General features: G+C 42.8%; 1 protein-coding gene across 1 annotated transcript in view; it reads left to right on the plus strand.

Annotated features, from left to right (window-relative positions):
* The first annotated feature begins 11,188 nt into the window (after positions 1 to 11,188).
* nectin1b (nectin cell adhesion molecule 1b) overlaps positions 11,189 to 27,336 on the plus strand; it is a 72,396-nt gene continuing 56,248 nt past the window's right edge. The window contains 1 exon segment of the mRNA XM_054602493.1: positions 11,189 to 11,286. Coding sequence (XP_054458468.1) covers positions 11,235 to 11,286 — 52 coding nt within the window. The 5' untranslated portion in view covers positions 11,189 to 11,234.

Genomic DNA, 27,336 nt, shown 5'->3' on the forward strand with positions numbered 1-27,336 from the left:
ACATGACAGGATTTCTTTTTTTTTTCTGATTTAGGGCGTGGATTTATTAATGTGAGGCTGTTGACTGGGTTTTATTTGCTGCCAGCATGCTCGCTCCCTCTGAATCAGATTGCACCTTATCAGAAGAAACAGACTGCGCAGAGCTATCTTAAGATACTGCGGAAGGCTGAGCTCTCGATCCTGCGTGTCGCTCGATAGGCACATTAGCCACATCATTATTGCAGGCCCAGTGACACTACCGCTACTTTGAGGTAACCCCCTGTTGTCAGGCCCGCTAAAGATCTAATTGAAAACCAGATGTTTCTCTCACATAAGCATTAAAGAGGATTGATCTGGAGCTGATTCTGTAGCCCCCACTGTGATAATACGGAAATAAACAAGATGCACTGGAGTACTCCAGATACAAACATCTTCCCATCTCTCTGTCAAACAGAATGCGTTTGGGTTTTTTTGTTCTGATCTTCTACAAAACAAAAAAAAAGTGTAACCACAGACAAGAAATTTTAATCCTATAAATTCCATGACATATTTTGCAGCCGTAATGAAATATGATGGTGGAGCCGTCTGTTGCCTGCAGCTAGAATTTATTCACACAGACAAAGTAATTTTGTCTTGTGTGCACCTCCAGAATGATTCCCTGTGATGAGCCCTGTGTCACTGCCCACCCATTTGCTGATAGCCCACTGGTCACTCAGCAGCTCTCTCATTTTCTCTCTGCAGGCCTTTGAAGCCCAAGACTGAAATTAAAGATCTCCAGATATAATCCCTTCCTTGCAGCTCTTGGGTCTTCTTTCTCCATCTTGCTCAGCGGTTTAACTCAGCAGACTTTGCTATGCCCAGTAACATGTATTTTTGTACAGAACTGTACAACCATATTGTATGATATACATGGAGATGCATAATGAATGCATCTGCCACACCACATGGCTAATTGTTTTTTGAGGGGAACATTTTTACCTTTTCTCAAACAGCTTATTAGCCTAAAGTTTCAAATAAAGAATTTTACACACCGGGAGGACATCAACTTCCCAATACGAACACTTTATTAGCTCTTTTTTTAAATAATTTGGTCCTAAAGTTGTAAAATGCACTAATAGCAGAATCAGGGGTTATTCTCCTTCCACTGTTGATGTGAATTAGCCCTAAACGACTGACCATGGACTGGGAGGCGGAGTTATAGGAAACAGTAGGTGGTCTTGCTCTATCGGCCCCATGGATGAAGAAGATCATCAGAAGATTTGGATAATTTTAATCTCAGAGGTCGAACTTTTTTTTGGTTCATGCACAACTAAGCGACTTTTATATCGAGGCCCCGCCTTTCACGCTGTCTCAATTCATAAACAATTCATTATCTATTTATATAGCCCCATATCATAACAGAAGTGTCTCATGACACTTTTCATACAGAGCAGGTTTAAACCGTACTCTAAAATTAACAGAGACCCAACATTCCCTGAGCGACACTGGGCCGACAGTGGCAGAAAAATAATACTTTAAGGGTAGAGAGCATTCTCTTTATCCATTCATTGTCTGTGCTGCCTTTGTCAAGGTTGAAAGCAGTAAAACAGTTTGTCGTCTTGGTTTTCGGACTAAGGATCCTGTATTTTTTTGTTTAACGGGATTGGTCAGTGCCTTTATTGGCATTGCAAAAGCTCACAAAACTGTTTTTTCACGAAAACAAAACCACTTTTGAACATCTCAATATTCACATATTGTGTGAAAGTATTTGAAAAAAACTTCGAAAAAATGTTTTGCATTTTCTTTTTTTAAATGAATACAGGGTGTACTGACATCGTGATTTTTCTTTCAATGTAATACATGTTTATTCAGGTATGGGTTTTTTAGCTTAAAAGTTACTACAAGTTACATTCTGCTGCCAAAACTTTTTCATATGCTGAGTTTGTGACCGCCAACTACAGATAATAATCCCACTCAAATGACAGAATAAAATATATCTCCTGCCTGCAGTGCATTTCCTGAGAGCTTAACGTAAGAGCTATTGATTGGATTTGGATGCACATCTGATGGCTTTTATAATTGTTAATATTGATGGCAGTGCAGAACAGCACAAAGAAATTTGAAAGAATACGAGCAATGAAATCACGTTCCGTCTGCTGCCGTGCTGTTAAAAGCATTAAAGTGTATTTATGGAGTGCAGACATTGTCTGTCTTCCTTATTATGTGCATGAACCAGCAGACAGTCTCCTCTAAAAAGTCAAATCATGTCTTTCCCTAATATTCTACACTGATTGATTAATCTTTTCCTGCTCTGATTATTGTATTGTTGTAAAATGAGACTTGTTCTAATGAGCAGCTATAGGAAATGCACGTTATCAAATGTCATAACATCAAATCTAAGTGCAATCCAACTCAATCACATCAACAAACTTGAACACAAAATGCAGGTAAACAGCGAGTCAGCACTGTGACATTTGCTACATGATCCTTAATCTTAGAGCATGATGTCGACCAGCTTTAAAGTTTATTTTCATATTCGAACCGCCAGCTTGTTTTACTGTTTGTTTGTTTTTTGCATTAATGTAAAACCAAGAGTGGCCTTTCGTGTCACTCCTTCCCGATAAATGAATGCTAATATCCCGCCAGTAAATAAATCATGCAATATAAATAGAAGTTAATATGCACCAACAGAAAGCATGTGTCTGTCTCTATGCAAACACTTTTAATGATGTGTTCCTTTGAAATAAAGAAATGCAATCACCCGCCTCAGGCAGCAGTCTGGAATAGCCTGAGCATGATGCAGTCAGCATTTCAACATGTCCAATCTAGGTTCTTATACACTTACTTTACATTCATTCGCATAGTCCGAGGAGAACAGCGTTTCCCATGAATCCATTTCTTTTTTCTGTCATCACCCACTTTTTGTTTTTTCTGCTGGTTTTGGATTACCCGCAGTCAAAAAAGCACATAAATGGCAATCTGAGATAAATATTAGGGTAAACAAACCCTCTTATTGCAATAACTGATGTTTGTGTGTGTGTGTGTGTGTGTGTGTGTGTGTGTGTGTGTGTGTGGGGGGGGGATCATTCCCTGCCTGCCTTTAACGATCACATCGTAGGTGACACAGAAGATGATAGACAATATAATTAGGAACAAGCAATTTGGTTAACTCAATGTTGAGTCATTAAGCATCCCAACTGGAAGATTGAGACTCTGATAGGAACACAGTGGCGGAGCAGCTGTGTCACCTTCGGGTGTCCTCCTCAGAGTCTGACAAGAGATTGTATTTTCTCCTGTTACTACTTTGCAGTCTATATGTTGAAAACATTTTGGAAGTTTCAGAGGTTCAGAGGCGTGGTTTGTGGGCGTTGCTGGTTTTAAAAATTGTCCTTAAATACCACTGGGGTGTCCTGAAGCCGAGGTAACGGAGAGTTTAAATTTTTATACAAGGAGCCTTCGCGGCACCCCCTGGGGGTTGTTTTTCCCAGTGTGCTAAATCCTTGTTGTATGGGACCAGGAAGGATGTCAATTATATTAGGCGTTTTATCAGACAGGACAGGCCTGGAACATTCTCCACAAATTTGTGGAGCTCAACCGGGGCTTTTGAGTGCCGGCAACAAAAGCTGGATTCAATTCGTTCTCCATTCAGCAATCAATTCCGCAAAGTGGATATTCTTCAAAAATTCAAAACGGTGAAAAGCTTTTGGCTTGAAAAGGTTGTCATACTGAAACCAGGGAGATATCAAAAGGGAATACTCGACCATTAGCAAATGAGGCAGTTTCTATTTACAATTTGAATTGATTGGATGGAAAGCGAATCAACCCCGGCTGGCACACGTCGACAGCGGTGACAGTAACCTGCCTTGCACGGCATCAGAAGGAATGCTAAGCCTCGTCTATTTTTAGCACTGATGAGTGAAATAAATGTGGCTCATTGCCATCAGGAAAAGGTACTGTGATTATGGAGCCATGAGTGATTTAGGGACGACTGATAGCACCCTCAGAATAATCATTTATTTTTCAGAGTCTGGTCGCTCCTGTGTGAGAGCGGGAGCATTTACACATTTTAACAAGGCAGTTAAATGTCCCAGTCAAAGTGGAGACAACCAATAGCAAGGCTCTCGGACGCTGAAGTGGCTAGTTGAAAAACGAGCCAGTTGATAGATAGTTAAAACTGTGTAACTGAGCAAGTCCTGCCATGCATGTGATCCATCTCATTATCCTCAGAGCGGAGATCTATATCCTGCTGCCGCTGCAAAATATCCTCTGTGCTGAGATGTAGCTGCTGGATCCAAAGCTTGCAAAGATTGCAATCGCAACACTTCTGCACAGTTTCAACTGGAGCCGTGTAAATCGACGCGTTGGCGTGGCTTTGAATATGGATAAATATGCAAACAATCAGAAACGAGAGGGACAGGGCAGATTCTGTGAAACAGCGGTTGAAATCAATAGTTAGATTCTGAATGCTAAAGTCAGAAACTCAATAAAAAAATAACCATTTTAATCCAAACTTCATTCGTGGGATTTATGTCAAGATATAGGCTACTGTTGTGAAGCCTTTTTTTCCTGCCAACTCAGCTATCTGCCATGATGATGATAGCTCTCTCTTTGTTTATAGCATATAATGCTCACTCATTAGTGGCAGCCAGTAAACAGACAGAGGTCAGTTGTATCCCTGCAGATATCCCATTTACCAGCTCCATGGTTAACTCGTCTACGGTAGCAGGTGAGTAACAGGATGTGACTATGGCAACTTTATTAGGGATTGATTTCCTCTTTCAGTTGGGACCTGGCATTTTCCTAAATGTTCCCTGAGGGAAAGAATTATCCAAAGTCTGTCTCTCACATTCACGTATGCACATTAGCGACACACACACACAAACGCACACACATGCATAAGTACATCATCCCTCCTTGTCTTGTAAGTGAAACACAAACAAGACTCACACATTAAAGGCTGAATACCTGCCTCGTACACACAGTTTGAAATGCTGCAGGCTGCAGAGCGTCACCTGTATTTCCTTGCCTAGCCATCGTTTTTGTGTTAAAAAACAAAACTGAACTGAACTATGGAGGCATATTGCATTTGGCTTGACAGAGAAAAATCACCCGGCTTTCTTGCCGTAACAAGGTCTTTTGTTATGATTAGGAGGAATTTTCTTGTTATTACAAAATCTGTTTCTATTCTCATGAAAAAGGATCTAGTATTATCCAGGTTTCTTCTCATTATTAAGCACCTATTTGGATCCTTGTCTTACCCATAAAACATATCTTTGCACATGTCAGATTTAACCCCATATACCAGTTAAATCATTTATCAGTTACTATGACATGCTATGAGTATTAGCTTCTGTTAAAGACCTGAATACAATAAAAAGATCAATTCTTGTATTGGTTAATTTGTAATAAATCTCTGATTTGTTTGAAAACTACAGGCTAATGCTGTGCACTCAGTTGATTCCGATTTCCTTAAAGGGACTTGAGACGGAAACAGTAGTCCAGTATGTGTGTAAGTATCTGTATCATGTTGACTGCAGTATTTATACTTAAATGTCCACTGATGCTGTTAAATAGTATTAGAGCTTCACTCTAAAATGCTAACAAACACATGTTAAAGGGTAAATGTATTCAGTTCAAAAGGTTCCCATTAAATATACTACACTTATAATATATTGTACATTTCTAGATGTTCTAATTTGCATATGAGTCCCACTGAAGTGCAGAACGTGGGGCACAGGTCTGGTGTCAAATGTTAAAATACCACATCATTGTCCACTGTGAGAAACCGCATAAAAAATTCATCTTTGACCACAAGGTATTTTACCTTCAATTTTTCACCAGAGGTGAGAGCAGTACGGGTGACCTTTTTTCCCTCTTCTCTTGTCTTTTCTCAGGACCCACTGGGAGTTAAACTCTCTACGACTTCCTCTTTTCTTCTTCCAGTGATTTCTTGGAGCACATGCTGCTAATGCCGGAGAGACAATTTCTGTCCCTCTATCAATAGAAACCCTGTAAAAGGTTGATAAGGCCTCCCTGGTTCCATGTGTTGGAGATTAGCTGCCAAACACCGCGTGTTTGGCAGCTCTTTTTTCCTCTTCAACGCTGCGTTTGTGTGTTTTGTGGGGAACTTGAACGTGTCACCAAAGATGGTGTGTCCGGCGGAAAATTTGTCTACAAATGAGCTGTAATCATCTGTGTCCCTGTCCATCAACAGCTGGGAGATGGAACAGCGTTTAAAAAATAATCACTCAGTAATTAAAGTTTTTGCTCCTTCAGGATCGAAGTCTAGGATGAAAAATAACTGTCCACTGTATTGAGTCATTATTTTAAAATGGTCAGTAATTTGTTTGCAACAATATAATTGTACTGTATCAAATGCTGAGGCAAATCACTAAATAGCAGCTAGTCTAAGGTGATGGTTGTTTACAGATTGTAATATTACCATCATGTTTTGGTAACATACATTATAATATAAGATGTGATGTAAGAATGTGAAGGATATAATTTAATATTGCAGATCTGTCTTTGTTTAGAAGACGTACAGTTTCTGTAGGACATGATTTTCCCTCTCACATGTTTTTTCAGGCCAGGGAAACTAACACTTTTGGATCAAAAGTGTTGTCTTCTCTCCAGGGAGGCAGACTTGGGTCGGGCCCAATGCAGATTTCATGCTATTCTGGACTGCAAAAAACCTGGATTGTGTCTCGCACATCAGCTCTTTGCCAAACTTCTGCCATCATTTTTTGAGCTCACAATTGCAAGTTTGTGACAGCTAACATCAGGTCACCAATACGACACGCTGTGTTTTGTGAATCAGTGTTTGTATCACTGACAGAGGTGATGACAGAATGTGGGACTGAAGCAGATTAGACTCACACCCAGTGTCACAATTGTTGATATATGACATCACGTAGTTCAATTGGGTTGTATTTCATTGCTTTTCTTTAGAAATGTGCCATTTGAGTTTCATGGGGTTGGAATGAATTAGGTATAAGTTTTCCCCCTGCGTGCTGAACAAGAAGACGTAAATCAGCTTTGAGATAATTTTTCTCAAATAAGAAAAAAATCCCAAATAATAAAATAAGATATAATAAAAATAATAAAATATCACATGATAAATGTGATCATTTTGACAGATAATACAATGTTGGAAGTCTAGAACATGTAGTCTACACCTGTATTTGTTGTGGAAACCAAATTTTAAGTGACAGCTTATTGTTAACCACTGCCTCTATATTTCTCAAATTACTAAGAGAAACGTTTAAATGGTTATGAAACAGTCACAAAGTAATACTGATGAAAACGAGACATCAATGAGCATATAGGCTATTTCTATATGGCTATTCTCATTGCCCGTCAGATTCCCAATGATATCAGACTATGATTTACAACAAACAGGTCCAACAGAAACTCCTTCAACTCATTCCAGTGCCTCCGGGCGATCTAACGGACTCCTTTGACCTGCAGTCGGAGCTCCGGCAAAAGATGGGGAGCTCTGTACCTGGCTGCAGCGTATCCTCCTCCGGCAATAAGCAGAGTTTTCCCTCACTGCTCCGCCGGTCCCCAATGGGAGCCAACACCAACAACACACTGTTGGAGGTCCAGGTTATATAGCTGGAACTGCTTGAGGGAAGGGAGGCACGGGAGAACCAGAACCAGGACTTAGTGGGGAAGACTGTCAGACCCTGCTGCAGTAAAATGAGAGGTTTTCTAATGGTAATCTGGTGCTTGGAGACACTACCGCCTTTGTCCACATGGACCGCCAAAATCAACATTAAAGTTTCTGGCAGTAGCTTTAAATAAATACATTAGTAATACTGTCATCAGCAAAAAACTCAATTCCCAATTCTCTCTGCAGTGAAAAGCATAATCACCGTTTATTTGACATTGATGTATTAATCCAAAAAAACCTCATCTGTTAACTTTCCTGGGCCTCCTCTATAATATATAGCCATCGGTACTTTCTCACATGCAACAGTTCCTAAATCTCCACATTGGCTGAGACCCAGCCCCTGAGCTCTGGCACAAGCCGTATCTAAGAATGAGTGTATCAGATTCCATCAGCTCGCCTGTAAATCAATCATAACCTCGGACGATCAATGAAGGGGGCATCGGAGTTAATGCACCAAGGCAAGGGGCAAACCCAGAGTTTTTTGGCCATTATGTGTCACAGGAAGTTTGGCTGACCAAGGAAGCTTTTTCTGTCGGGAGATTTCGACTCGCACTCTTGATGTGTGAAAACACTGCTGTTAGGTGCCTTGCTCAAGGGGCACATTTAAGGTAGTTGTCCTTGAAGGAGAGGATTTGGTTTCCCCTTCCTCCCGTCCAAGTCTATCTTTTCTATTTAGCCTGCTACCCATCTCATATACCTCCAGGCTGCTGCTGCACTGACATTTCAAGGTTTATGAGGTAAAGTGATTATCTTCAGAATGGTACAACGTGGTGTAAAATTGACATTGTCAATTCATACTGTATATTTTATTCGACCCTGAAAATTCCCCATGCTATCTTACGTGATATCCGTGAATTTCCTCTTTCCACATTAGCCTCGTCAAGAGACAGTAATACATTTCAGCTGCAATGCATCGATTTGAAATGATTGCATTTAGCTAAAACCATTACTTTGGGATAAGCATCCAGAACTTCAAGCGGCAGCCGCTTCGTATTCTTTCAGAGCTTTGTATTTCACACGACAAAATGTGAAGTCCTGCAGAGTTTATCTGTATGCTCCCAGTACAGACGCACTAGTCTGTTATTCATTGCGTTTTAACAGGATTGTAGGCGTGTTGATTAACTGCACAGCCTTCACATAGAAAAAGATACTGTTTGTCCAATGATTTATGTTGCTGTGCCCCGAACGCTACACTGACCCTAATACCCAATTGTCCCAGTGTTGTTTTGTCATGCCAGGTAATTTCTGTAGTTGTTCAGCAGATAATTCTGTGGTGCTGATAGTAAATCATCACCATGGACAAGAGTCAAGTTCAAGCCTGTGGAACCCGAACAACACAATCGACTCTCCGTTATTAAGCATGATGGACTGAGTCTGTTTTAATTATCAAAAGAATACTGTCCACAAGAGGGAAGTGTTATCACATTCATCCTCCCATTCATTTTCAGGCAGTACCTTTACAGACCTGATCCTGTTTGGTCGCTTCTGGAGAAAAGGATGGAATGGCTCAGAGGTGAGGAGGAAGGAAGGAAGGAAGGAAGGAAGAGAGGTGGGCTGGGTTCTGTTTGTCAGCTCCTACACTTGCCATGTACATGCATACATATATAATTGAAGATGTACAGAAAATGCTTTCCCTCTAAGATCATCATCCAGTGTTGCTTCCCCTAGTTTTAATCAACAAAATGTTAGCTCAATATGAAAGAATGTTAGGAAGACCACTTGGGTCATATATCAGCTTTCACTGCCCCGCCCTGACATGTTTGTTAGACTTGTGGTTAACATGGGGTTTAGGGGGTGCCGCAGGGGTTGTTGATGGGATCCCTGATGGTGCTATGCTTTCTGACTTATGAAACTCATTAAAGATAAATGAAATAGTCAATAAATATGCGTTTTGTTTTGGGATTTTGCTGCCTGTACATTGGTTCTCAACATGTGCAATGGTGCTCTTTTGGTCATTCGACATTAGTGAGATTAGAGTTCAATTTGCATTGGCAATTGATTCAAAATTAGAAATGCATTTGCATTTCTATTTAGGTGAAAATGGGAGATGGTGATATAATACAATAAACATGTAGAATATTAAACAAAGTGGGGTTCAGGCAGCTTCCTCAACAATAATGGGGGTCTCAGTTTTTATGTTAGTCACCCAAAAATGTCAGTTTTGGTTTTGGTATTTCCCTTCTGTGAGAAAGGTTTCGGTGGCTATGTGGTATTTCAACATGTGAGTGGTAGCCTATTTCACAATGCATTATTTCACTTCTGCATGACTGCACACGTTAGCATCCCACACCCTGTCTCTCAATCCTCATAACATTGATTTCATTCCTTCGCTCGACACAACTATATCACCTTCTGCTCTTAAACAAAGCTTAACAACAACAAAAGTTTCAGAGTCGCTGCACTTCTCAGGCTGTTGTGTGTGTGTGTGAATATTGTAAATTATTAAAACAATTTCAAGGACCCACTAAGTGCAAATCCCTTATTTCTAACTGAGCATTAAATGATATTTTCTGAGGAAGAGTGACTCAGGGTGTGTTGACATTTGTCCTCGATCTCCAGTCCTACTTTGAGAAATGTCCTAAATTCTTTATAGATTTTAGGAGAGAGATTGTGTGTGTGTGTGTGTGTGTGTGTGTGTGTGTGTGTGTGTGTGTGTGTGCGTGTGCGTGTGCATGTGTGTGTGCGATGCTTTTGCTTTTTGCAGGACAATCCAGGCTCCTCCCTTCTGCACAACGTCACCAGATCCTGATCTCTCCCAAAGCTTCAGCGACATTCAGCAGCACACCGTGGAGGCAGATCAGCGGGACGGTGCACATAGCTGGACGACTACACTGTATTTCAACCAACAAAAAGACATTGTTTTTTTTTAGGAAAGAACGAGGAGAAAAGGAAAGGGAGGATCACGAATCCCACCATTCCCAGAGTTACAAACAACTTCACCGGCCTGGTTGTGCTGATCTCTCCGTGGCTGCAGACCGGGAGAACAGGGAACTTAAGGGACTAAAACAAGGACTGTGAAAGCAGATCATCTGTTTAAGGTGTCTGTTTTTGCATCCGGAGGAACTCTCTCCAAGTGTTGGAAACTTCAGCACAGCATCGATCGAGGACCTGGAAAAGGAGGAGCGAGTTTTCTGCAGCCGCTGCGGTGGATGGAGGGAGCAACCTCGGCCAGATGGTCCAACTAGAAGCGCTGCTTTGACACGAACCACAAACTCTCCTTGAATGCTGTATCCCTAAAAAAAAAAAAAAACAACCACCTAAACTGAAAATCTGCTTGGATCTCATTTTTCTTTCAAGGTCCTACTTTGTGCAAACTCTCCGCCAGCTAGAGGAAATCGCCGCAGAAATCGATGCGGAGAAGCGCAACACAGATCTTCTAGTTTTGCGAAAGTCTTATTGCGCACCGAGGGAGGAAGACTACTAGTTCGGGGATTTTTTTTTTTTTTTTTGTTGTTGCAGAAGTTGCATGCTCGGTCTTTGTCGTCTCGAGTGACCCCCCTTCCCTCCCCTCCTCCTCCTCCCCACCACCTCCTCCTCCTCCTCCCAGTCCATCCACTCTCAGGTTATCTTATCAGACGAGATCCGGATAGTTTGAGGAGGAGCCATGGCGATGTGTGCGGGGATATGGATGCTCCTGCTGAGCCTGCACGTCCAAGGTAAGCCTCAGACTCCCACCTGAGACACGACGAGCCTTATTCTGTCATCATCTCTGTGTGTTGGTTTTGCAGTGACAGACTTGGATGATGCATGAATGGGTGGATCGATACGATGGCGCATCTTTTTTTTTTTTTTTTTTTTTTTTTTTTACTCAGCATATGTGCAAATGAGTCAGAGAAAATTGCAAGAATCAAACATCCAAAAAAACGGCTGCGGAATACTTATTTGGCCGCAAAATATGGAAGTTACCCTGGCTGCAGGCAGGTGGCGATGTGTGCAATAAACCTTGGAGGCCAGAAGTTTTTTTCCCAGTGTCTCATTGTAAAGTGCTCCTTGGTGATAATTGAAACCATGGGCCTGTTAATCCCCAGCTCCTGTGTGCTAGTTGAATATTGTAAATTATTAAAACAATTTCAAGGACCCCACTAAGTGCAAATCCCTTATTTCTAACTGAGCATTAAATGATATTTTCTGAGGAAGAGTGACTCAGGGTGTGTTGACATTTGTCCTCGATCTCCAGTCCTACTTTGAGAAATGTCCTAAATTCTTTATAGATTTTAGGAGAGAGATGGAGTGTGTGTGTGTGTGTGTGTGTGTGTGTGTGTGTGTGTGTGTGTGTGTGTGTGTGTGTGTGTGTGTGTTTTGGGGCAGAGGGTGGTGTGTTGATGGAGGCACTGGGGGTTTGATAAATGGAGCGATAATTTGCCCATTGATCATCCTGACATTAAAGCTTCCTCAAGTGGGCCTAATTATTGAAACACTCGTTTAATACGTGTGTTTGACTCTAATCGGAAGGAGCATCGTTGTTCTGGTTGTATTGACAACCCTTTTAATTGGAGAACAAAACAAGCTGACAATGACATGGCATGTTATGTGTGCATACGCCTGGTTGTTGGTATGTGTTTGCGATCATTATTCAGAGGGAGTGGGGGGATTAAGGCCTAATTTACTGGTTTGTTTACGTCTTGGACAAGTTAATTCTGTCTGGCGCCCCTATTTTAAGAAAGGAATGGAGGAGGGTCAAGTGTGGTCAAGAAATGTCAGATAATGTTTTGAATGGCAACGGTATCTTCTCCGACAGACTCTCCCGGTCTGAAAAGTATTTTATAGACCAGTATGTTTGTCACATCTGGGTTGTTTTTTCTCCATCTCTTTGAGCTCCAGAACCACCGATACGTTGACCTTGTTTTGTTGGCGAGGCTCCTTGTGGCGTCACATGTTTTAAGGCCGATTGACTACTTTGATCAAAAGCCCCTGTCTGATTTACATTGAGATGATCCCTTTGCTTGTGGAGAAGATCAGGATTAACTGGTTCCCTTGGGATTCACGGTGGAAAAGCTTTTGAAGCTGTTCAATCAAGGGAGCGGAACATGTCTCAAAAATTGCACTTAAAAAGCCTCCTGGAAAACGTCTTATTTGAGCAGAAACGGGAGGTGTTTTTTTTTCTTTTTTCTAAGCCTAATGAGAAGTCGTGCGAATAACTTTGCTCTTGTTTCTTTCTTTTATTCATTGCCGTAGTTTATTTGAACCCAAAGTGACGGCACAGTTCGTCCTCTCTGCATGCAGGGAAGGGCTTGGAAAACGCTTTACTGCAGCAGTTGTTTGGAGCCGTTTCTTTTGACATGCAAAAACAAGGATCTGGTCTTTCACCCTGAGGTTAAAGGGCGTTGCCATAAATGCCCACCGGCTTTGATGGCTTAATTGATATACAACGTGTTCCAGACTCTTCCCTCATTACAGAAGCACAAACAAGTGGGAAAATGGCCCTGACAAATGCAAGTAGCAGCAAACCCTGTTGCAGTTATCCATCAGGGAGGGCCATTTTGTGCCTGTCACGGTAATAACCATTTGTGGAAAGCACAAGAGTGCCAAATTCATAAACAGAAAATATTCCGAGCTGTTGCCAAATAGATTATGAAATAAAAGGAACATTGAGAATAATGGAAATGTGAATAATAATAGCAGCTCTGCTCCTGCTTTCTTATATTAGCATTCGGTCTCTCCGGTATTCCAGTCTGATATTTAATTGAGTGTGAACTGAGTTAGCAACCAGGTGGTTGTTTATGGCTTGGCTCCATCCCTCCTGGTCCTGGTGCTGTACGAGCCCATATAGATATCACTCTCGGCGGTGGGATAAAGAGATTTTCCAGCTCTAATTCCTCATCTTAGTTGGATTAAACATTTGGGAAATGAGGGCTGAATGGTGGACGAGCATCTACTTTGATGTGTTATTATTCAGGAAGGGAAATTGTGTGGTTGTGAATTATCATCTTTGTAATGAGTTGGCAGCTGGATCACTCTGCTGGAGACCCGTGTTGTTCAGTTCTGTCAGTCATGTGTTCTCCTGAATGTTTGGTAGTAGGGCTGGGCGATTAATCACATTTTATTCTTAATTACAATTTTGGCTTCTGACAAGATAATCAAAACAGTTATTGTGCCCCAATCCGTTTTGCAATGATTCTCTCTTCGTCGCCCGGTCGCTTGCTAGGCCTCGCTGGGTGCATTTCCTCTGTGGCGGTGCGCCACAACCGTCTCGAGGTCGGTTAAGAAATGCCTGGGCTGGAGGTGGCTTGCGGTTCCGCCCCTCGCCTGGATCTCGGCCCTCCCTAACGCGTCCGTCAGTCGGGGCGGACTGACCAGGGTATGGTCCGCAGTGATGTTCTTGCCCACCCGACCTGTCATGAAACACGCTGTCTCGTTAACCGCACTTTGTCGTCACCATTCATAGCTTTTCAACCTTTTTTGTGTTTATAATTTAATTGGTCACAAGAACACCGAGTTCTGGAAAGATCAAGCCACTTAATTTTGCTCTCAAAGCGCAGCTGACAACTTTAAATTGCACATTGTTTCCAAAGGCATGAGTAATTGTGTTGAATAATGGTGTAGACCAGAATAACCGTTGTTTTGATTATTGCCATAGCCCTACTTGGTAGAAAGTTCCTCTACTATTTCGTGTGTCACAGCCATTTTACTGTTGTAGTTTGATTCTCACATGACGTCTCCTGACTGATGTGAACCACGGGTGATATGATTTGTTGTTCCCTCTTCATTGTTTGTGCTTCTGATCCTTGTTTTTGCTTTTCAGACTCAGTTAAAGCCCACTGACGTCTACCTCTGTGTGTTTGAAATGTCACGTACTTTAGCTGGATTGATTGATCGTGCAGTCAGAGGGTCAGAGGACAATTGCAGGCATGTTCATAAATCGTCTTGATATGGATGTTTGATGTGGAGCACTGAAAACAGGCAGAGGAATGTACCCCTCTGACGGCTTGCAGAAAGGAATACTGCTGGAACATTGTAATTAGCATTTTGACTTTCTCTCTTCTGATGAAAAGACTGCAATTTTACATTTCATTTCGGATGACAGTTTGCGATAGAGTGAAACGGAGAGAGTCACCACGGGATTGTTGGGCCTTGATGGTTGGAGTGCAAATGCAAATTGCTCTGATCCCCGTTCCTTTGGGGAGTCTCTCTTTGGTCCCTGCTGAGGTGATGGATGGGAGAGAGAGGGAGAGAGCACCGAGTCCTGGGAGACTAGCTTGAGGCGAGCTGACAGGAGATTAAGCTTCCCTTTTCGCCATAGAAATTAATGGAGGTACTTGGACCACTCAAACTTCATCTCTTTGAGAGTTTAGCTCATTGTGGTTCAGCTCTTTAGCAAATCCTCCTCCAAACACTGCGTGAAATGTCTTGGTAAAGCTTCTTTTTTTTGTCTGTCTGTTATGATTCTGGAAATGGAGTTGCCCTTCATTAATTTCTTTCTTTCGTCATATATTTGAATTAGCTTGAGTTTTGTTCCATACACCACAGCACTCGATCTGAGGCACATTCTCAGTTGTCTTTGTGAGCTCATGATGCGCATTTTCAGCCCCTGTGCTCTCCGCATAAAGGCTGCATTTCACAAAATAGATTAATAAAACATGACGATAAGCACTGAACCTAAATAAAGGAAAGGTTAGGAGTGTTCTCCGTGTGCAGGAGACTGCACAAATAGCATTAAATACAAAATGGAAGTCGAATTAAGTGCGCCTCTCCGATTGTTTGGAGGCTGTAGTTTACATGCAGGATTTAAGGTCATGGTGAGGAGTAAATGAATGCTTCATTTAACCGCTCGTCTCTGTGATGGTGAAATTATTTGAATTACTGAGTGAAGCTGTTTTAGGGCATACGGGAGGGATAGTCAAATATCACAAGAAATGTTTGTACCAGACACCGGCTGTCTAATGTTACCAGATAGCTTGTTCTATCAGAACATGCGGTTCTGTATCATATGTTTCCATTTGGTTGTTATTTTGTGGTGTTTAGTGTCTGCTGGGTGTCCTCCCCAGCTCCTTTTTGCTTTCTTCACACCAGACAGTCAAACATGTTGGATCGGGATGGAAAACACGTTTATCAGGAAGCCGCAGCTGCAATTCTCTGCTTTAAATCCTTGATATGTGTCTCTGTTTCAACTCAAATCGCAGCATCAGCAAAGCAAGAGAAGAAGGGAATCAATAAAGGGGATCAAATCTCGCCCTGAGCTTTTCTGATTTGGCATTAATCTGTCGAGGACGTTGTCTTTCTATTTAGCCGATCCTTGTCGAGGGATTAAATGGTTAAATTCCCTGCTCTGCTCTTGAGAATGAGAATGGCATTGACTGACTACTCTTGTTCCATATTTTCCTCACAGTTTGTCAGATCTGAGGACAGGCTTACTATGGCTCCCCTAGTCGATGTAAATCTTCTCAGAAGAAAAGAGTAAATAATCTCACATGTTGGGGGGAATCTCACAGTCTGCTCTGTTTTCTTGTGACTGCGTCTCGGCTTGCCAATAAGCTTGTATAGGTTCTTTGCACAATGTCTCCCTTCAGAGTTCACTTACTATGGTTACCACCTGCAATCAGTCATTTCAGTGAAAGGCCAATCATATTTATTTCTTTACAGGAACTGCACTTATGTTTTCTATTCCAAGCCGCTGTGCAAAGGGAACGCCGCCGTTTAATGCATCATTTACATTATTTTTTTTTATGCAGTCGTCTTGTATTTTCTGCTTCAGCGGTTTAAAAACAAGAAATCTTATGGGTATGCCACGCTTTGTGTCTTGGTTTACGACTGGGGCATTTAGTCACGGGCTGATCTGGGATTGAGAGAGTGGATAATTCTCGGTCTTTCCACTAAAGGCAGCATGACTTTAAAATAAAGCAGATCTGATGGGTGCAGCTCCCGCCCCCCACCGCCTGAACAAGTCAATTTACAACAGGCAGCTGGGCTGATGGGCCTCCATTAAGGAGCAAAGGAGTCCTGATAACCAGTCAGCAACCAACCTGCTGAGTCTGAGGATGAGGAGGGAAATGTAATATAGAAATACAAAGTCTGTAGCCGGATGTGGACCTGGAAAACCATCAAGCTGTGTTTTCTGTCACCTGATGGCTCGATTAACTTTGAGGTTGTGTTGTATTCTCGTGTCGGTCCAAACTTTTGTATTTCACTAGAGGCTCTTCTTCGTGAACTAGTTCTAAAAAAAATAATTGATGGACCAGTTGTTGCTGTTGCCATGTTTTCTGCTGTTCAACTCCGTTGAATTTTGTGCTGACTTGTGCGTTCTGTTGACAAGTGCTGGCCTGCAGCTCTTCCTCTTTACTGTCTCGGGTCAGAGCAATACATCAGCAGGCTCAAGTACTGGGCCAATAATGGCCTTCAATTAAATATTCAATCTCCCTGACAACAATGTCGATCTGATGTAGGTCTTTGCCACTATTTTATCATTCGGCTGTTACGATTGAGATATTTATTGAGTATAGCACATTTTTCAAAGTCAATATCATGCCCCATAGGGTCTCCCTTCCTGCCATGAGTATTGGAAAGACATGTTTTATTCCCGGTTTCACCTGCTTTTGACACCCAACTGCTGAATAAAGTAGCTCCTCCATTCTGCAAAAACAAATTCCGCTGATAAGTACCAACACTTTTCTGAACTTGTGACCTCAAAACAGGTCAACATATGGGACATTGAATATCCATACAAACTGCCCCTCCAACATCGGACTAAAAACATCCGCCGCCGCCTTCAAGAACCACATCTGTCAATCCCATTACAAGCCCTCCAGCTCACCCACTGCACATGGCATCCACTGCTAAATACCCTCTGGGGCTGAAGCTGGAATGGAATATCAGCTTGCAGAGCACATTCGAATGAAAATATCGACCATTTCTGAAATTCAGCGGCTGCTCCAATCTTTCGACGCGGAATCAAAGTCGTACCGACAATTTCCGCTGTTGTTACGCGAGGCTCAGGGCTGATCTCCTGCCAGAACGTCACAATTTTCTCTTTTACCTTTTGACAAACTTGGGAGTCTCCCCCTCTCCCTCCCCCTCGCTCTTGTCTCCCTGTTCCTCTCTCTCCTGTCTCCCCGCTCTGCCTTTGAGGACGGTACTGAGAAAGTCGACTTGGTTAGCACTTGATACAAAAGGGGGTTTGTTTCATGAAATGTTTCCCTTTTTAATGAGTGATGGTGTTCGTGCTCATTTAATATTCTGCGCTGATATCTCTCCGGGAGCCGGCTGCGCTTCAAAGCAACAGCGTGGTTGTAAATGGGAGTGTGGGTGAAGGGGGAAGAGTGGTGGTGGTGTTGTTATAAGGTAGGGGGTGGGGGCTGGGGGGACAGATTTATTTATTCTCCCTGACATGGAGCTAAGCTTCCCTTGTGCTGCAGCTTGGTGCAAAGCTCCTTAGTGCCCCCGTCCTGTGCAGACAGACGAGCAGAGTATGACTGATAACAGGTCAGCTATTTCTCTCTCTCTGTGCGCACGTCTCCCTTTCCTGTTTGCACCTCTCAATGCTGTGATCGACTCTGAAGATAATTGCTCGATTCAGAGGGATTTCAATTTCTTCTGTGCGAACATTTCTGAGTGTATTTCAGCTATTGTTCCTCCACCATAACCCTCGGCCACGGCTGACACCCAGTGCTCGTCACAAACCCGAGATTGGGGTCAACCTTACATGGGTGGTAGAAATTCTTCATTTTCACCCGTTTGTTAGCGCACATGGTTCAAGCTCTGCCTCGAAAAGAGATGGAGATAAACACAGGCCTGGTCTGCCCTGCAGTTTGGCATTGATCCTTCCATTTTTGCTGGTAGGGTCTATTCCAAAGCAACTAATGTAGTCTGCTATTGATTCCCCAGTTTCAAGCCTGGCTGAATTTGACTCCAATGTTGCATTGTTTTCACAAAGTCAGGTGTGCCAAATGACCTCCGCCTCCTTCCTGTATGCCCTCTTTTTTTATTTATCTAAAAAAAAACTGGCATTGCAAGAACATGTGGCTATCAGTAGATTTTGTATTTGAATATGTGTGTATAATAGAGAGGTGTTCTCACCTCCGAGCAGGGAAAGTGGATGTGTTTATTCCTTTATCTCGCATCGGCACTGCACCTATTTTAACTATGGAGCAAAGCTGTAGTGTATAAACTATATTTACCCCTCTTAATGTAGTAACACAGTTCCTCATATGTCAGGAAAAGGGGTGAAAACATGGGGAACATGCATTAAGTTCTTTTCAGACACCTATAAGAGCATGGACTCACATCGTAGATAGAAGATGTGCACATATACCTTCCTCACTTAGACCCTCATGCGTTATATAAGGGACCGGGGGTCTCTTTCATGGCTTTCTTTGTATCTTCTATCTAGAGCCAATCTGACATATGGTTGAGGTTTCTATGATGATAAATCAGCTGACATTTATTGCCTTTTTTTTTTTTTTTACATGAAAGGATCACATAAGCTACCATGTTTGCAAGGTTATAGCAGATTGGATAAAGTTGCAGTGAAGAAATTTAGTAAGTATGAAAGATGACAGCAAATATAGTAGATCTTGAACAGTAAAAGAAAAAATTTCATGCACAATAAACTTAAATAACAAAACACGAGGGTAAACTATAAATAAAAATGAATCCCATTAAAATGTTATTGCTGTGATTTAATGCACCGCAGTTTCTTTTAGACTGCCAACACACAGTATATGGTGACACCAGTATGTCTGTCTTCTACAGATTACATTCATTTGCAGCTGTTTTGCATTTACCCAATTTATTGTTTTTGGAAGGAAAAGTAAAGTCTCCTGGGAAACGTTCTTTAAGTATCACACAGAATGCTAACGTCTTTCAGTGGATTTTCGTAGCAGATCTAAAATACGGTGTTTAGGTTACAAGACTGTCATGGTAACCATAGTGGGGTTGGGCTATGGTAAAGTTTAGAACACAAAAAACCTTGCTTAAGGTCATAGAATGATCCAAGTCATATTTGACCTCGACCTGACTTCTAGACAGCATTGACTTTTGGTCTGTTACTTTTCCCAGTTTTCCCTGAAGCTCGTCTTTTTCTCATGCAGAATGGTTTCATATGATATGCCTGCTGTAACTCCCCCACCCACCGACCCACCCAACTCTCTCCTCCTCCTCACTTCTTCTTGCCTCTTCCAGCTCAATAACTTTGCCAGGGGTTTACACACAGGAGCTTCCACTCTGGCAGCGCACGTCCTGCTTGGCTGCAGGTTTTCGCAAGTGGAATCAACCAGTCAGGAATCTGGAGAGGGCTTTGATACTAGCAAAGGAATCACGCGGGGCCATTTTGTAGTTCACAGCAATTGTCAGTCGAGCCGTGGAGATGCCAAATGTCACGTCAGGCCAGAGAGACAGAAGGCTGGCGGGGTCAACAGTCCGCCCCCCCTTCTTCTCCCTCCCACGTGTCAAACATATGAGCTACAACATTTATGTGATGATAAGTTATGCAGATGTAAGTGGCCACAATAACTCCCACTCACTGAACTTGCGCCCACGTAGCTCATAGCCTCGCAGAGCGAGAGTGAGCAGTGCAGTTTCCTGCCTTTATTGATGTATCCGAGTTGAGTTTCATCTCCTGCCTTAGCCGTATGTTCGGATCAGAAAGTGCGCTAGAATCGTTTATGTTGATGGGGGGGGGGGGGGGGGCAGTGTACCAGCCGCAGAAGTATGGAAATGGAAATAGATGTTGGAATAGGAAAATTGATATAGAGTTTATTTATTACGCCAGCAAAATACTTAAAATGCCTCCATTCTTCTGGCCGGCAGACTCGTACCTCTCTGGGCGCCAAGGTTAAAAATGTTTTGCAGAATGTGTTTAAGGATCGTACCTTCCTTCCTTCAATCACAAAGTCGTGGAGGGGAATTTGCAAGGGAAAATAACAGCCTGGATGTAAAGAGGAAAAGGGGGGAAATGGAGATTTACATGTGGAGTCTGCGGGGGATGGGAGCTTGCCGAGGGTCATGCTGTTGCTGAATGAGGCTACGTTCCTAGGGTGATTCTAGTTTGCCTTGAAATAGTGTTCTTGGCTAAAGTTCTGTTTCGGCACACTGGGGCTGCTCGCTGGAAGTAAAGACTTGTGCAAATAAGAAGTTCATTTCATTTTTTCCAGTTCATTAAGCCCTTATTCTTTTCCCATGCGGGAAGCCAAACGCCCCCCCCCTCCCACACACACACCCACACCCACCAACCAAATATTCTGCATTAAAGCTATCTTCAAACAAATGCGTTGCCCGTTGCATAATTGTAGGAGTGTTATGACACATAAAAGAGTAAATTAAATTAAAAGCTCTAATGTGCTAAAGATCATAATTGTCCGCGGAATTAGCTTAATTAAAGCCTCTTTTAATTTGAGTAATGAGCGATTCAGAAGCTCAATCAGATATTTCAGAACAAGTGGGTTCAAGTCAAGATTAAATTGAAGCCCAATGTTTCAATAGACCGCTCAATATGCAATGGAAGCAGTCGGGGGAAGAAACTGATTTGATTTGCTCTACTTCGCCATGGGTGTATTTCATCCCTGCTGTTTGTAAAATTTTGACGAAGCTGTTAAAAAGAGAGAAAAAAGAAGCAGTTCCTGTCGGGAGTGAGTGGTGCTCCAGTGGAAGTAATCCAAATAAGGGGGGGCTGATTCTGTATGTCGTTGTGTGGGATTTAAAGGGTTAATCCTATTGATTTGGTTGTGGAATTTGCTCCATGTAATTACGGTGGAAGTTTTTCCTGACTTCTCACCGATGGGGGAGATTCGGCGGGTAAGATTTGGGGGCAGTCCCCCCCGTCGCCCTAACCCCTGCTCTGTTAAAGCTCACACCGCTGCCGCTTGGTGCCCGGCGTGGGGCGGCTGTTTGTCTTTCCTGGGAGGACCTGGGGAAGGAGTTCACTGAGGTGTGAGCGAACGCGCGTCCGTGCGCCGGCCTCGAGGCAGAGGCAGCTTCACGTTGCCAGGCCCTGCCACTCCCCCTCCACCCCCCACCCTGACCCACTTTCCTTTTTCCCCGCTCGGCGCCCTCTTTAATTGCCGCGCGGCACACTGAGGCCATCTGCTCGACCGAGGCCCGTCGCCATGGAGATGCTGGGAGGCTTTTCGGATTTGCTGTGGACTGACCAACAGGGAAATAGAGGTCAGGGGATGGGGGTAGGGTGTTGGACAGTCACGGGGGCATCAGAACTGTGTTATGACATGCCGACGGTGCAATGACACACCTGTATGATACATCTGTAGCAGATGCTGTCCGATCCTGTCGTATCTAATGACAAAATCAGCTTATCAGGATGAATGATCCGATGGATTCAATGGGGCCTGAGAGGTTCTCCTAAAACTGAGACTGAGATGAAACTCAATTCATAAAGAATGTCCCATAAAAAAGTTTATGGCAACTTTTATTTTAAGTCAACAGAAAAAAAAAAAGAAGAGTATTACAATTGTTCATTTTTGCAATGAGGTGGGTATTGGGCTATTTGTCTGTGTTAAGATCACTGTGTCGCCTCAGTCAGATGTGTATTTAGCGTAGTCTCATCTGCCTGCTTCGATCTCATTGAGCTGGGCTCCTTCATCCTCACGAGCATCTTTGTATATTTTGCTGCTGGCGCTTATTTCCTTTCCAATGACACGCCTCAGTGAGGAAGCGGTTGTGCTGTGTTTCCAATTAACACCCGGGGCGTATTTCAGAGCCGTGGTCTGCACGGCTAGGTCGCCTCTTGACTCCTCAGACTGTCAGCTGCACTCGCATCAAGGCTGCCCTGTTCAAATATTCCATACCACTTCCATAGTATCGTTTCGCCAAAATAGCTAAATGTGGCATTTTGTTCCAGGAGAATGTTTTTTACTTAAATGGCTCTAATGGAGTCTTGGTATTGACCTCTGGCTCCGCAATGAGCTTTGGGAGACACTCTTTGTATTTATTCCTCTTTTAAAGGTCAATATTGGTAGCTGTCATTTCTGAAGTGCCATTTATAGGTCAATACCTCATTAGTAATCTGGCGGAGTTGGGATCAAATGCAGCTGCTGTCTTGTCTGCAGCCATTAACACTTTCAAGTTCAGAGCTAAGCCACTGGATTCTGTAAAACTGATGCAAAACTTCTTAATATCATTTAGTTAAGAAAACTGGGCTTATTTTACTCTTGAGCTATAACTAACGAAGGTTTCCCCCTATCTTTATTATAAGTCATTGTTTCTGTTTATTATTGTCTCATTTTTTGAGCTATAGAATGGAAAAATATTCTGGGTGCAGCTGGATTAAAATGTTTGGTATTTTTTCTTGGTTAATGCTGAATTAGCAAAATGTTTGACTGTTTCCAGCACTGTTTAGACCATTAGGCTACAGAAAGGGGTGACCAAACACGCTTTCAAGAGCAGAAGCCTCCAAAAAGCGTGAGACTGATGTGTAGTTTCATAGTCTCCTCTAACATTGTACTCTTTTGATCAGCGCAAAGGATTCCATGCAATGCGAACACACTTCCCCCTTGATATCTGTAAAAAAAAAAAGCACACTTTTCGGCATCATTACCTTATCAACTGAGGTTAAAATTTGCATTGACCAGTAATCAATGTTGGTCAAATAGTGCTAAGAAGAACTAAGAAGTTTAAACACTTTGCAAACAGTGCAATTTATGAGATCAATGCTCAAACTACATTCTAGTTTTTCTTTTTTTTTTTTTTACCGTGGGTTGTTATTTGGCCACCCATGGGCTACAGGAAAGCTGTTCCTGAAGGACACCATGGCTTTGGTAGGTGTTCATGTGACCTGTAGTCAGCATGTCATGGCAGACAGACATAACTATGTAGGCAGGTGTACGCCACCTCCATGAAATTCCACCACACTGTGCTGTCTGTTTCTACCAGAGTACTTAACAAGAAGTCAGACCTGCGATGACGGCTGTCAGAATCCACAGACTTTGATGTCCTCACCATCTGCATTAGAGGCCTCAGACAGCTTATTTTGCTCCTCCATCACCTGCCAGTGACAGAGTAACACAGGAGGCTATGACAGCGGAAAAGGGTAGCTCTGTCAATTTCAACTCCAGCGATCGCTTGATCTCTGAGCTGCTCCGAATGTACAGTCGAAGGGCTGAAGTTAACAAGACAATGTACCCAGGGCCTGTAATTGTACCAGGAGCAGTGTGAAATGATAGAGAAGGCCGTCAGTCAGCCTGCTCTCCGGTCAAGGTCATGACGTGGGAGCACTGGATGTGTTGTATTTGCTACCTGGCCCCTTTTATCCTATCGCAGCTCATCCAGCTGCTGCTGCTGTGCAGAGTCGGTGGTGAGAACTACTGCTGCTCTGTGTGGGCAGCACCCTAGATTATGTGCTCCAGAGAGATTAATCAAATCGTATGATGTTATGCCACGGAAGAGTGACCGAGTGAAGTTTCACCAGGCCAGTCTCGCTGTTTCGAAAGTTGTTTCTGTTTGTCTCTCCTGCCGTTGCCAAGGGGCGACACATTTATAGCTTGACATGAACTGGTGCACTGATGGGAAATAAAAGTGTCTTTCCAAAGGATTATGTCACTGTGTGGATGGACCCAGTTAGCCGGAGTGATTTTCATAGTCCTTGTTGTGCCAAACTCCTCATTGCAGTTTGAATGAATGAAGGCCACGCTAAAGGAGGCCGCTAATTCCCCCTCCTCAAGTGCACATGCTGACGCCGCAGTGGTGCCTTTTTGATTCCTCTAACAAGGGCCACCTGCCTCCTCTCTCCTTATTTGCACTCAGCTTTATTGCTACTTTTAGTATCATCCAATTCCAGATTCTCCTCTGCAACCGTGTCCATGGCTCTTTATGCTCTGAAGCCTTTTCCTAATAAAACTGTATTCCCCCCCTTTTTTTTTTTTTTTTTTTTATGGACAGCAGGAGGAAGAAAGGTTGCTCACTATTCAACATCCACTCCACCACTCAGCGGAATATTTATTTATTTACTCACCCGATACCATTTTAGGTCTGCAGAATCCCCGGAGAGATAAAATGCATTAAGGCACTCACTGTATTTACTTGTGTTGGATTGATGTGGATGTGTGAGGGCAGGCCAGAGGACGGAGGATGGGAAATTGATCATCGGCGAATGAGTGTCAGGGGAATCTTGACGTCCACAACTGCTTTTCACGCGTTGGCTTTGTAGAATCCATTAGGCAGAAACTCTGTGTCATCTGAGAATACATCTCACCACTTCTATTAAGACATTGTTTTGTTCGGGCATATGCACTTCAGTGGTGTGCTTTATTTGATTGTTCGGGATAATTGACTCACCCTGCTTGTTTGTACCCAGTAAACCCAAACGCACACACACACACACACACACACCCTGGTACATCTGTTTATGAGTTTCCTCTCACTTATGAATGATGACAACATAAATACTCATGCAGTGTGAAAATCAGGCCATTCCCCGAGTTACACTTCCTCTAAAAGTATGTATTTGTAAAATATGCAGCTGGATCGCAGACCTATGAGTCCTTCTATGAGTTTATGTCATTGATTTGGAAACACAAAGAAAAACTGTACACCTAGTAAAATCAGTTAATTTGCTCTGGTCTTATAAACATCCTAATGGTTTGCAGCAGTAGCATTTCCTTCCACAGAAGCTGTCATTTTCGTAATTCCTCCGCAGCGGATCAACCCTACATCAACAAAACGTTGGCCTTTGACTTGCGACCGCAGTCGTTTGCGGCACTCTTACCAAGGATAGACACGGAAAAAAAACAAATGTGCGTTTTTCGATCACAAGATCAAAAATAATCGCAGTAGGAGGAACTGGTTAAGTGCAGCTGGCTGTCAAGATGGGCGCGTTGGTATTATGTTGGAAGGAAATGGGCTGTTAGATAAATGAAGGCTGGTGGTAAAAAAATATATATATATATTGAGAAATGATGGTTGGATTAGCAGTTTTTGCGCTTTATTGAAAAGAGTAAAACACTGTGTGAAAAAAACCAAAACGGGTCTGTAGTGGAGGATCTCTCTATTGAGTATGGGAATGACAGTCAGGCATTGGAAAAAAGCTAATCCCTGGAGCAAAGGTCTGGCTTATTTAACATTTTACACAAAGAGTTTCTCCAGAACTAAGCACAGCTGAGAGTCTTTATTCTGCAAATACAGTCTGAATAATGAATGATATCCTTTTTAAAATGCCCTGTGAGATAAACAAAAGCCAGGAATGAAAGGCTTATCTGTGTGCCTTTTGAGGTTTGCCTTCCCACACACCTTGAACAGAGTTCCCATCTAACAAATCTTTTCTTTTTTTTTCTTTTTTTCTTAAAAGCCTGCAGAAATTTTAGAGGGGAACCAATTAAAAACTACCATTGAATACTGTTATAATTTTTTTTTAGAATTAAAGGCATTTCAAGGCTGGGTAGGAGGATCTCCGAGGCAATGAATAAGCCCTTTGTGCTGCATGTGTAGACTCATTTGTTTAGCGCGTCCCGATGCAGACAGACAGTGCTGATTTTCATGCGGTGGATGAGAGATGAGCCTTTATGAATAACGAGAGGATTACAGGCGTTGCCGCTCCGCGATAATGCAAGTTTATTTGAATCCACATAATTGTCCATTATTTTGTCGATCTTTGCGGGAGTCTAAAAAAACTTGCTCCCACAGGTTTGACGCCTGAAATATTCAGGATGCATTAGCACAACATTGGCAGGACGTTATAGCAACTCAAATTCTGTTCTCAGCTGATTTCCCTGGTTAAACAAAGGTCTGATTAAAAATGAAGTGCTGCAGGCTGAATTAATGTACATATTGGGAGGCAGATACTTTCACACAACTTTTAAAGTCTTCTAGACTTCCTGCACTGGTTCATTCAGAGGATTAATTAAACAAAGTCGATTAATATTCTCGACTGGCTATGTGTTCCAGATTATTCACCAGCGTGACTTGAACCTTAGTTTTATGATTAATATTTATAGGTGACTGTCAGTGGCTGTCAGCCTCGTGTGAATCAACAAGGCTTCCGACTGAAGAGCCAGTTGATGTGCTATAAATCAAAGGTTGAGCGGGGGAGAAATCCCACCAAGATGAATAAAAAAGGATCCATTTAGAAATGTGTAACCTTTCCACGGAGATACTTACCCTGTGATTTATCACCGCGAAGCCGGTCGCTCCTCCTCCTCCTCCCATCATATGTTTTAAGTGTCGGAGGGGAATGAATATGTCCGAGAGACTGAAAGGGCTCGGGCAGCACAGCCGCAACTCATGCATCACAATGGGGTTGTGCAGGGGCTTTTGTGTCACTTGAGTCGCCTCACACAGCGGTGGGGTACTACTACTATTCTAGCCTGATTCCCTCCAGAGCTTGCATGCATGTGTGGAAGTATTTTTAGCAACATGCACACGCAAGCGGTCTGATGTGTCAGGGCGGCATCATGTTAAAGGTTCAGTCAGATGGTCCTTAACGCTTCGCCCGCAGCCCTGCAGAAGGGATGTGTTTGTACCCAGCACTTGAGGGGAGGAGGGGAAGAGGGGGGGGGGTCACGTGCTGACCTCATTGTGCGCACGAGTAAGTGCGCTCTGCAGCATCAGTGTGCAGCCTCCCCTCCACATAATGAGAAAGCGACTTATTTCTATAGCTAATAAATTGATTTCCCCGGCACACACTTACCCGAGACAGGAGACATTTTTTACATATTTTTTTTTTATCAACCTTCTCAAGTCGGTGAGAGTGGCGAAAGGCGGCGGTGAAAAATGAAAATGGACCCCCGTCTCTGAAAACGGAAGAAGATTTAATATTTTTATCCCTAGAA

This window comes from Anoplopoma fimbria, chromosome 1 (genome assembly GCF_027596085.1).
Source record: "Anoplopoma fimbria isolate UVic2021 breed Golden Eagle Sablefish chromosome 1, Afim_UVic_2022, whole genome shotgun sequence".
NCBI lineage: Eukaryota > Metazoa > Chordata > Actinopteri > Perciformes > Anoplopomatidae > Anoplopoma > Anoplopoma fimbria.